We start from the raw sequence: 12,500 nt of genomic DNA, 5'->3' as shown, positions 1-12,500 counted from the left end.
TGGGCCACAATGCACCTCCCCTAGGACTAAGACATCTAATTCCCTGATATGGGAGATATTTAAGAAATATTTCACTCCTTAATGTTTCACACTGACTAATTCAGATGCTCTGAAGAGAGTGACTCGCCGCTGTGGCGCTTAGTTCTCTTGTGAAACGCATAAACATTCCCAGCCTGGACATTGCAAAATCCACGGAGCAGATGCCTGCTGCACTCAATATTATCAAATCCCTGTTGTGTATCTAGCCTATGGGTGTTTGAGCCTCATTGTTAAGTGGGTCTAAGGCTCAATGTGACAAGTCACTTTTAAACTGGGATTTTCGACACACTTGAAATAGAAACCCTTTTGACGCTCACAGGGAGCAGCATTCTGTTTTAAAATTGTCAGTAGACAACAGCACTGCCGAACTCAAGATGCATCACGAAATGAAAAGCAATTTTTTTACATACCCTATAGCTAGGTTCCCAAATAATTGTCACAATTTTTATTGGTGTTAGATCCAGCAGCTCTTACTGACTTCACTGGATGGTGTGAAGCGCTACGCATTTGGCAAATTGGAGGTTTATTTAGGAGCCTAACTTCTGGCACCAGCTTTTGAAAATCTTGGCCAGGGTTCCCACATAATGTTAACACAGTCACACCGTATGTCTCAGTATTGTGTGAGATCTACACATACAGCATTCTGCTAAACTGCAAATTTAATAAGACAAGCAAAAAAAAAGAGAAGAGCTTGCATATGCACACTGTTGCTAAGTTAGTGTGTATTTGCTTTGTTTGAGAAATATTAGCCTTAATTTACCACCTCCTGATGACATTTGGATAGAAATATAAGGTCGGGGAATAAAAAGGCATCTTTGCGGATCATCTGGAATTAAGGCTTTGTCCAGGGTGATTATTGTCAAATTGAACTCACACAGAAGGCACTGAAAAAACTTCAGGTAACTATTGAATTGATTCTTTAAATTTTTTTTGCCACAGAGTTTATACAGCAGTTGAATAGAAATGCCCTTGGCCCTTCTAACTCTGTTTTTCTGGTTTTTTTCTTTTTTCTTTTCTTTTTTTTTTTTTTTTTTAACTTATCATTTCTTAACATATATATTAGTACCAATTTATCATTCACTACAGTGGAGGCCTAAGCAACCTCAGAGGAATAAATTATGTGGGGAATAAGTTTCTTGCAGGATTTTTATTTAGCAGTACTAATTCTACTAATTTAATGTGATTCATTTTTCTTGATGTCAGCTATCTAGAAGAAAAGCATTGAATCTGAGCTAGTTGTTTAGATTTCTCTGTCAGAAAGAGAGAGATGGGCACCTCCTCTGTGCAGTTCATACACAGCCGAGATCAGAGTCTAGGTCTGGTGAGATGAATTCCACCCTGTTGCAAAAGCAGAAGATGCTGAGATAGCATAATGACGGTGTTATAAGAACTTTTATGGAGCCAGATTATTTTGGAGTCCAAATGAAACAGTAGGTGGGAGTAATCCAACCTACTGTGTCATTTGATATAAATGCAAATCTCTCATTGTCTCCAGTGGGAGATGTCACATATCTGAGACAGCATCTGGTGCTGATGATGTGAATAAATGTCCTCTGTGAACTGGGCAGAGAACACCGATATCGTTATCATGAGACATGCAACAGGACGTGAACTCACATTTTCAGAGATGAAAGGCTGCTTCACTCACCCACTTGGCCATGCAACCTTTATCATCATACATCCTATTGATTGCCATGAAAGGAAGCACAAGCCTACAGGAACTGTTCTGCAACGATGGATGGACACAGCTTTAGACAGCTGCCTGGGGACTTTGCCAAAGGGTGGCCAAAATGATTTTCTCATTCCCCTGTTCCATCCGTCATGCCACAGTGAATGATGCCTCTGGAGGAAATAGCTCCCTTGGCCAAGCATAACAGGGTCACACCTGCCCTGCTGTCCTTGGTGGTCATGCTGTCTTAGGATGGGATCCAAAGCCCACTGAAAAGCTTGTTGACTCAAGCGGATCTTTGGATCAGACCCTTCGTCTTTGTTTCTAGTAAATTAGCTGTGCAAGCTGGCAGAGATTTCCCTATATCATGCATGGTAGGGTTTGGGCCTTTGGGATTACTGTAACAACTTTATAATTCCATATTGGTAGACGTTTTATCCTAGTGGTTTTTAGTAAGTGATGTCATTGCTCTCATCTTCCTCTGTTGATGCATTTTTGGCAAACATCTAGGACATCTTTAAGACCCATGAGGCTACTTCCATTTTTCACATAGAAATGGACTTCTGGGATTGAGCTGTGAATAGGTGAGCAGTCGATGAATTTCCAGAAGATGCAGGCTGTAACTCAGAGCAGTGAATGAGAACATGAACCACAGGAAATGCACATATAAGGGAAAGTCAACCTCTAGTACTCAGTGAGGGGGAAGAGAGTTATCGCATGGTTGGGCAAGTGAAGAAATGAATTTATTTCTCATCCCATATAGAATAAATTGATCCAAATTTTGATCCAAAGGCAATTAAAGCACATGTGTTTCTATCTATTGATTCCAACAAACAGCCCCTGCAAAGATAAGCATGCTTTTGAAATCAGCAGGGTTTTTGAGGTCTGATTCTGGTGTAAGTGGCAAAGACTCAGATCTTGGTTGTTCTAAAGATAAGGAGAAATGTGCATTCCTGAAGTACTGCCCATGTAGCGAGTGTGCATGTGATTTGTTTTCTGTGTAGTTATTTTGCTGTCTGAATCTTTTCTCCTGTGTTATGGTTCACTTTATTTTTTACCACAAAGTCTAAAATCTAAATTGTCTTTTTTGCCACATCCTTTTTGTAGTCTCTTTTGCTATATGATACAAAAGCATGTATTTCTTTGCAAAATTATTCAACTGATATTGTTATTGTCAAAGACTACAGCCCACCTCAACGGTGTAACCTTGCAAAGACTTTAATTTTTGAAAACACGGCAGAAAATAGAACATGGGAGATCATACTCAGCAAGCCAGAGTATGCTAGCATAAAACTCCTAGGGATAACTCACTGCAATATATGTTTCCAATTTAACTTCTTTTTTCAATAGGACTTTGCTCTTCTTCCTTTTACTTGTATTAAAATGTATTTTCAAGGCTCCTCTGAGTAGTTATCACAGGACAATAATACAAACCCGTCTTTGTTTTATTGTCAGTTCTTTCACAGTTGTACACTAAAATTGTATATTGAAACCAAATGACTGAATACGCAATGGAATATATCTTAATGCAAATTGGCACAGGTTTACTGTCCATGGAGAAATTTTCATAATCTTTTAGGTGATTCAGGAACCTAAACCCTGTTTTCAGTAAATAATTTCAGAGCCTTTATGAAGATAAGGATGCACAGGCTTAACTCTTACAGATTGAAATAATACTAAGCAAATGGGCACTTACACAAAATCTGTTAGGTCTCTAAATAGCTATTAAAAAAGTCAAAGCAATTACTGGAAATAGATTGCAATGTCTTAAATCACTCAGGCTACATCTCTACTAAATAAAAGCAGAGGTCAGGTTCAAGCGCAGACCGACAGTTGCTGCTTAATGCTAGTACAGGCTTTGCCATAGTTTATGCAGCTCCAACTGGTACCCCCCAGGCAATGCTGTGGCAGTGTTTGGGGTCTAAGGTAGACCAGGAACTGCATCCAACAGGCATTTCAGATTGGCCATAGATGTGGATGCAGAACATCGTCCGATCTGTTCTTTACTGTTTCTGAATATATGGGTAATCACAGAATCACAGAATGGTCAGGGTTGGAAGGGACCTCTGGAGATCATCTAGTCCAACCCCCCTGCCAGAGCAGGGTCACCCAGAGCAGGTTACACAGGAACGCGTCCAGGCGGGTTTTGAATGTCTCCAGAGTTGGAGACTCCACCACCTCTCTGGGCAGCCTGTGCCAGTGCTCTGCCACCCTCAAAGTAAAGAAGTTCCTCCTCATGTTTAGATGGAACTTCCTATTATTGTCAGTGAGAAAATTTTATTTCAGTAGTTGCTATTGTCCTTGCATTTAGGGTATTTATACACGTGCATGTTCACATAGAACTGTATATGATGAGATGATTCTGCATTGTATTAGCTGTATTTACTGCATGAAGAATTCATCCTTAGGCATGGGTACTCAACACCTGTACCCATGGGGAGGAGACTACATTCCCTTTTTAGCTGTGTGCACCCCTCAGCCCAGGCAGAGAAGGGGCAGTGGAAACACAAGGAAGAAGAAGGTCCGGGCTGGTCCTGAGCCCATGGGAGTGTATTTGCTGCTAGTGGCCGAAGTTGTGGCTCCCATGAGAAAGGCGTTGGCCAGCAGTGGAGGAGGGACATGCTCAGCCCTTGGTACTGTGTATGCTGTTCCTAATGCAAATGTTTTGGATATCGCCAAACCTTACACAGTGGAACAAATTCTAACCACAAGCCCTTAACTGGCACCATAGATTGATTATATGTCAAACTGGAGATTTGGGAATGTGAACAAAAGTCTTCTGTGTTGAAATTAGCCATGAAGGAGGGCTGTCGAGCAACTTCACCACAAATCTTAACTTTTTCCTGGCAGACTGCAGAGACATTATTTAATCACATTTCTTTCTTCACATACTGTGTTATGGCTCCACCTGGCAGAAAACACAGGGATTACTTAGTTAAAAATAGACTTAAAAAAGAAGCAATCAACAGTTTATATGTAAAAGGATGTCACCAACTGGAATTATGTTTCCCATTAGCCTTATTATTTGTAGTGCGCCAGTAACACATCTAGATACCTCCAGATTCTAAAGAGAAGGTTTCTCATACTCAGATTAGAGACTAAATGTAAAACAAGAGATGAAAAAGAGATAAAAACAGCCATGGGAAGGAAAGCAGAGATAGGTGAGCATGAGAGATGATAGGTCACCAACATGACTGACCTTGCAAGTATGTTCCTAGTCTCACCCTGAAAAGCACATAAGGGAATAATTCGAAGGAGGTTGAGGAGGTAGGTTTGTGGGTGGTCTTCAAGCAAGATGTGTGAGAGCCAACTTACTTTGTCTAAGCCAAAGAAACAGCTGAATTGATTAGTTTGTCAGTATGGATCAACCAGAGGCAGGAGCCAACCCCAGCAGTAAATGAGCGACACTGGGGGAGCGTCTGAGGGAGTGATTGTTGTAGCAGTGGTCTGGACCAGAAGAGGATGAGACAGTGCAGTTCAAAGCCAGAGCCAAAGCAGCTGAGCCATGGGCAGGAGTTTCAGCTATTTGGATGAGTAAGGAAAGTCACTTCTGAGAAATAAGGAACTACAGGGATCATCTGACATGTGGAGAATCTGCCTTTATTAGAAGAAAAATAAACAGGAGGTGTAGGAGGTGCTGTTCACTGTGAAGTTGTGGCCTCTGATTTCAGGCCGTATACAGGGAAAAGATAGATGTGGGTGTTTCAGTCTGGAAAAATGAACATGGTTAAAGCATTTAGTAAAGGGGCCTTCTGCCACGGTAACCCTAAGCCAATCTGCCAAGAGAAGTCAAGCCGTTAGTCTAACATCGGGGAATGCTGGGGAGGATCTTGCACAATTCTGGCTCACTGGGTCAACAGGGCAGAAACTCAACCTCGCTAAGAGGAGCAGAAATACGAAAAGGAGAAAAACTTTGATTGTGAGAAGGTCCTGCACTTTAAATACTTGAAGTTATCTCATGGTAGCCACCGGAGGGCACTCTAGACTTGCTGTTGGAAGCATATCCTACAGACCTGCACGAGTTTGTTCGGCTTGTAGCAAATTTAACTGCATGTTGGTACCTGTGCCTTGAAATGAGAGCTAGACAGCATGAAAGGTCTTCTTTGCCCCAGGCTTGATTTCCTTGTCTTTGTAAAATATCCAACATGATAAGGCGCCCGTGAGTGGGACAGGGAAGAAGGGGATGAAATTCGTTGCAGATGTACTGAGCCCATCATGAGAATTTCTCTGGTTTTAAAGCAATGCTTTCACAAAATGAATTAATAATGACCAAGTGCTGCTTTGGGATGAGAAAAATCACTGAGCAAGCTGATTTCTTACTATCTTCGCAAGCATTCTCACAGAAAACTTGATTTCTACTTGAATACGGATTGAATTTGTGACTTAGTTGTAAGACCAAATTTCCAAAGGGGCTGACACCGATGACATTATGGTATTACATACAAGTGGTTTCTAAATATTTAAAGAAAAAAATAGATATTTTCCTATATTATTAGATTGTTTATGGCTAAATTTTGCTGGTTCCAATATATGATTAAAAAAATGTTCGAAGCACAAAACAGTACTGAATGTACTGCTTGAATGCTAATAATAATAATAATAAATGTATTTTCATTATTGGTGATAGTGGTATGACTATCAAGGCATGTCTCATGCTCCCTTCAGGAGCACTGCTAGATTAAGAAACATAAAGGGTCTTGATTATGGTCTTAAAGAACATCTGGTGATAAAACTCAAAAAATTTGTGTAGCTTTTAATCATTTGTGTGTATAGATATGTTAATGAAACAAATATGAATTAATTCACATTTTATTCAACACCAGACAGAGAACTTCTCTTTTCTAATGCTGTCTTCTTTTCCTGAGTATCTTAGAGAAGCTATTAAAGTTCATGCCCTATCTAAGTTTTGATTTATGTTAAAAAAATCTGTGACTGAGAAAAAAGAAAAGGCTGTAAGAATTTTTATTCAAAGCTAGCATAAATCTAGGTAGTTGCAGATATAAGCATATAACTAACAGGAATGGAAGATTTATAATTCTGAGTATCAGTACAAATGAGTGAGATTAAACAAACTAAGAGGTTTTGGGTGGTTTTAAAAGATAAAGCAGAATAGGTCGGAGCAGGATAAACGAAAATGAAGATGAAGGGGAAGAGCTTTTGAGGAGAGGTTAAAATGAAAAGAGAAGAGGAGAGAGTGGAGAAATGAGGGAGAAAATGACTCTTTGAAGAACCAGAGGAGGACACACCTCCAGTGTGCTCCCACGCTTCCAAATCAACACTGAGGTTTTTCAACTGTAAATCAAAGTACAATGTGCTTTACAAACTGATATAGCTGATCTGGACCAGGAGGCTTTCCTGCTATACCAAGAAACCTGCAGATTACGTGTACTTCTTTCCTAATATTCCTCTCATCTTCTTGTTCTCGCTCTTTCGTTCAGTGTCCAAGCAAAACCTATGATCCGCTCATAAAGTCTACCAGAGACTTTCCCGATGAAGTCATTAGTTTTATTAAACGCCATCCACTGATGTACAAATCCGTTTATCCAGTGACGGGAGGACCAGTATTCACTCGAATCAATGTGGACTATCGTCTGACTCAGATTGTGGTGGATCACGTCATGGCAGAGGATGGGCAATATGATGTTATTTTCCTAGGAACAGGTATGAGAGAGGACTTCCACTATCATTCTGCATAAACCACATCTTTTAAGAACACTTTTACTCCAGCAGGTCCTAAATAAACCTGTTGATTAACATCTTTTTCCTATGCATGCATCTTCGGGAAGCATTTAGATGCTGCTGATTCTGTGCCAGCTCTTCATGCCAATGATACAATTAAATTAATTTGTCAGCTCAGGCAATTGCTAGTATTGGGATTTTAATGTCTCCTGGTCCCCAGGTGATAAACCAGTTAAGGGTCAGAGTACCTGGACCTTCTTAACCCCTGGGTACCATTCAGTACCTGTCTTTACATTACATGGTAGTCTGGCTCCTGCTGGCAGCACATCAATAGCCAATTAAAAGAAAAATAATTAACTGTAATAACTTCAGGGAGTACTTCCTGTTGTGACTAGTGACATGGCGCTTCAGCATTAAATCTCATGTGACCTTGAACAGCTAAGAAAGATTTAAAATTGAACCTAAAGCGACAATTCCACTTAAATACTTTTAAAGATATTACTTAGAAACATGAACAGCTCCAAACTAGAGGATCAAGATTGAACAGAGAGAGGTTAAACTACTCTGTCTGGGAAGAAACCTACTTTGCAATTTTTCTATGGATAATTATATATCTATTTACATTTTTATGATAGTTATATGCCTTAAGGAAAAAGTCCAGTTTTAGCATAGTAATTAAATTCAGAATCGCTGGATGAATCACCCAACAGGATGGTTTGCTAAGAAATATTAACATACCTGTTCATAACATTTCTGAAGTAATAATCTGCTGGTTTACTCCACTGGAATTTCTTGTTCTTAATCTGCAGTGGGACGTTCTCTCACTAGTAATAAGTCTTATAAAGCACTTCTCACTGTTAGATCTGAACACTTCAATAAAGAGGTCATTGCCATTATCCCCATCTCACAGCGGGTAAACCAAGGTATATGGAGGTGAAAAAGTTTATCCAAGGGCAGTGGATAAGCTACTGCCATGAGCTGCAGGGAAAATGAGATTTCTTTTTGAATCCTACCCCAGTGCTATTGGATTGCACAACATTTTATCTGGTCTATGAGCAAATTTGGTGTCATAAGGTGCAGCTTGATAAGTAGAGATACTCTGAAGTGATTTGGGGAAAGGAATGCATTGTCACAGAGTATTGCCTGTTATAAAGTGTGGGTTGTCTCAGCCTTCAAGAGCTTTCCAGATGTGTTATCACACACACGAGTCCAGACGCAGCCCCTGTCTTGGACCATTTATGTCTCTCAACTCAATCCCTCTCACAACTCTTGTCTTCCAAAAAAAGACAGTGTGAGAGTCACTCTGTGATCCCCACAAGTCAAGTACAGTGGTGTCAGAGAGAAAAGCATAGTTGCATAAAAAAGAACATTAAAGTGCTGTTTGCTCCCCTGCTGACGGAGAAGGCTGGAAATAAGCTCTAGCCATAATGATGGAAAATCCTTGTTGCTTTCTGAATGCAATCTTTAATATAGTCAACGGAGAAGAAAAGGGAACACATTCCCAAGCTGTGAGATGCCTAGGATTCAGGAATATTCACTAAAACTTACTTTTCTTCTGATAATAGTGAGCAAATGTAATTTAAAAATTAGCTGTCTGAAAAGATGAGTTCACTAACTAAAATGTACAAAATATTATTTTAGTGGCTATAGAGATGGCTTTTAGATGTTTGCTATCCTCCACTATAAAATTTGTCATAGGAATAAAATTATATTGAGATATTAGCAACTCAAATACCCCCAGGTTAACTGTTCCTACCCAGCTCCAGTGCTGATTCTTTGAGTAAATTGTCCGGTTTAGAGGTGTGAGGGCCAGCACGGACCATGCAGTCACTAGGTGGCACTCCATAACATGCGATGTGTACTTATTTGCAGTGCCTTCCTTAAAAGTGAGTTTTCTTTTCCAGAAGCACATGTTTTTGCTCTATTTTATCCTCTAAACTTGTCCTATGGAAAAAAATAAACTGAAAGATAAAATTTCAAATATTATATAAAGAGATCAAATACAGATATACCAAATAACCCAGGAGATTTTGAGCAGCAGCAGATCAGAAGCTATGCAACCAACGTGTACATATGCAGGCTTTGGCAATTATGTCAAATAAACAAACAAAAAAGTGCTCTAATACATAAGGCAAACTGAAATACTTTCAGCTTTGATTGGTAATATGATCTTCAGTAGTTTGGGAAAACAAGAATGAAAATCTCATTCTTTCCATTATAATGTATTATTTTTCATCATTTCAATACTATGCATAGTGCTTAGGACTAAGCTGCGCCGTGTCATTTCCACACTGCACATCCCAGCACCCAGTTCACTTCCCCTAAGCAGTTTTTAAGGGTTCTTTTTAAGGCCATTCAAGATTCACCAGCATGTAATGGTCTGAGATGAAATGAGCAGCTATTTTTTTCACCAAGTAGCAATTCAGGTTAAAACTGATGAATAGATTTAAATTTAAAAAAAAATAAAAATCCAGGTAACTCCAAAGAAGTAATTTCTGTAATGATTAAGTGAAGATTTTGATGCTAAATAGAGATGTTGTTCAAAAAATTCCCTAAAATGGAAAGATAAATGAAAAAAAGTGCATCGCTTAACTCCCCACATTAAAATTAAACCTACTTCTGATTAAGGTGCTATACTGGATGAAAATTAATTCTATAAAAAAGATGAAATAATTTCCTTCCAATTGAGTCCCCAGAGCTGGATCTCTTTGGGGTCAGATGGACCCCAGTTCCCATGCTTGCCATGTTGGCTCAGCCATACAGTAAAACCATAAATGTATTGCACAGAGCTATGTAGGTAGCCATAGATGCAGATAGGGATAGATGGTTTTTGAAGGCTACATCCTTGATACATTCGCTTTATCTTCAGGGCCAAGTTTTTAGTTTTTCTTTGTAAGTTTACAGAATCGCTTGTATAAAAAAAAATAAATATCTGAGATCAAGTTGCTATGAAGTAAGAAATGGAGTGGCACATACATACTGAAACATCTGTGGGTTTTAAATGATGAACGTTTGTTTCAGACATAGGCACAGTCCTGAAAGTTGTGAGTATCACAAAGGAGAAGTGGACTAAGGAGGAGGTGGTCCTGGAAGAGCTGCAGATATTCAAGGTAAGCATTAACAGTCACAACATCAATGAAATATTATTCAGGGCCCAAACTGTCTTTGTCTGTCTCGTTGTTTGTTTACTGGAACTAGTTTAAGTTTCCAGAGGGACACTGTGTAAATTTTTAAGTGGCTTGGTATTCTTTGGGTAAAAGTCAATTGAAAAAAGTCCAGGACCAAACAGACCGTGATTTTTCAAACTCATAGAAAGTCTAATTTATCCTGCCTTGTTCTAGTTTGAAATCTTATTGTAAGCCCCAGTTTTTTTATTAGTATTATTTTATTTTTAATGCCAATATTTTCTATTGTCACAACTTTGGGATTATTCTCCATACAATTATTATTTTTTTTTTAAACAAACAAACAAAATTACACAGATGTGGAGACTTCTTTAACAACTTTCAGAATTGAAAACATAAAGAAAAAACACAGTTAGTTTTGATTATCAATGTGTTTTAATTTTATTGGTGAAGGCTGACTCAACATTTTTGACCATTTTGATTTGGTTATTCTGGCTGAGTGATAAAGAAGAAAAGTAACCGGAACCCTGCTAACACCAAAGACTTCTTCATAAATAGAGCTTGTATAAAAGCCCAAACTTCCTTTCTGTTGCACAGGCACGATTTCTGATTAACCTCAGTGCTGGTGAGGGAGCTGACGTCAACACATAGTTACAGCAGGAAAATTGAGACCTGTGTCTTCCCTACTGATTTTCTTTTTCATTTAGTAGTTCCTTCTTCATTCTTTACATTCTGATTTTGCTTTTTTCTCACTCTGTATAGCTCTTTTTCAGTTTTCACCTTGCTTTTTCATCAAATTATATCTGCATCCATGGCATTTTGATTACTTTCTCACACATCTTCTCTCCTATGTGCTGTGTGAGGTCCTAGCCAGAATTTCTGCCCATATTAAATAAATGAATTTGCAACTTAGAGACAGTGTTTTCCAAATGTAAGGACTGGATCCTTAATAATTATTTCAAAGACTATATTTCTCCATATGCATTTTGGTATCATGTTTATGGTGAAACTTTGATTTAAAGGATCGCCATGTCTTCTTCCCACTGTCTTGGTCACCAATTATAAATATCACTTTGAAAATTTCAAGATTACTCAGTAGCCTGCCAAGTAATCAGCAGTTTCAGTATGTGCACCAATTTGCTGCATTCTTAAACTGCAACGTCAAGGGCAAATGTACCATATCATATTTAAAACAAAAAAAAAGGTTATTTTTTTTCCTGCTCAGCAGACATTCCTTCACGTTTTTATTGGTAACATTTATAACTGTTACCTCTATGTTTTTGAATCAAGAAAATTGAAGGGGGTGAAGGGCTGAAAAAACATCCCTTATTTCCTTGAACTGCATTAACATTAAACAATGGGCTTAGGTTAATCATCTTCTATTAGGCAACAGATAATACTCTGAGCTTTATCGTGTTCTTACATCAGTCACTGGCAAAAAATTTCACTGTCTGTCATAGAAGTAAAATACATCCTGGTGCAGAGGATCTGCTTATGTATCCCTTAAATGCCATCTAAGCCTTTCAAATAGTGCTTAATAAGAACTTAAGTTGATGTGAAGGCTCGTTGCCAGTCAGGACGGGATAGATTGCAAACTCTAAGAATTAAAGTCAGTTGCCTCATAAGCAGCAGGGAAAATTTATGGGAGGTATTTTTTGAAGTATGAATTTAGTGGTTTCTGGTTTTTTTGTTTTTAATATTTGTTTAAAACAAGCAAATGGATCTGTAATTTTATTTACATTTTGATGTTAAGTTCTGTTCTTTTTTTCATTAAGAACAGGGAATGTGTAAAGTAATGCGCCTTACTAATTTGTTTTTCAGCACCCTTCGTTTATCTCGACCATGGAGATTTCTCAGAAGCAGGTAATCACAGGCTCGCTTAATTACTGCAGGATATATGGTACACTGAACTCTTAGCTTGTTATTTTCAGGTGACACCTGTTACTTACTGGCCAAGCTTTCCATGGGTGACTCTTAAAATGTATCTG

General features: G+C 38.6%; 1 protein-coding gene across 10 annotated transcripts in view; it reads left to right on the top strand.

The window, feature by feature from the left end:
• The window catches only part of SEMA3D (semaphorin 3D), a 147,322-nt gene that overhangs the window by 113,106 nt on the left and 21,716 nt on the right, over positions 1-12,500 (top strand). For all 10 annotated transcript variants that reach the window (XM_054189132.1, XM_054189133.1, XM_054189136.1 and 7 more), the window contains 3 exons: positions 7,147-7,369; positions 10,409-10,497; positions 12,334-12,375. In XM_054189132.1, coding sequence (XP_054045107.1) covers positions 7,147-7,369; positions 10,409-10,497; positions 12,334-12,375 — 354 coding nt within the window. The remainder of the gene's footprint in view (positions 1-7,146; positions 7,370-10,408; positions 10,498-12,333; positions 12,376-12,500) is intronic.

The sequence above is a fragment of the Rissa tridactyla genome, chromosome 1, assembly GCF_028500815.1.
Source record: "Rissa tridactyla isolate bRisTri1 chromosome 1, bRisTri1.patW.cur.20221130, whole genome shotgun sequence".
Taxonomy (NCBI): domain Eukaryota; kingdom Metazoa; phylum Chordata; class Aves; order Charadriiformes; family Laridae; genus Rissa; species Rissa tridactyla.
The sequence above is the reverse complement of the archived record's forward strand: the minus strand, read 5'-3'. Positions and strand labels throughout refer to the sequence as shown.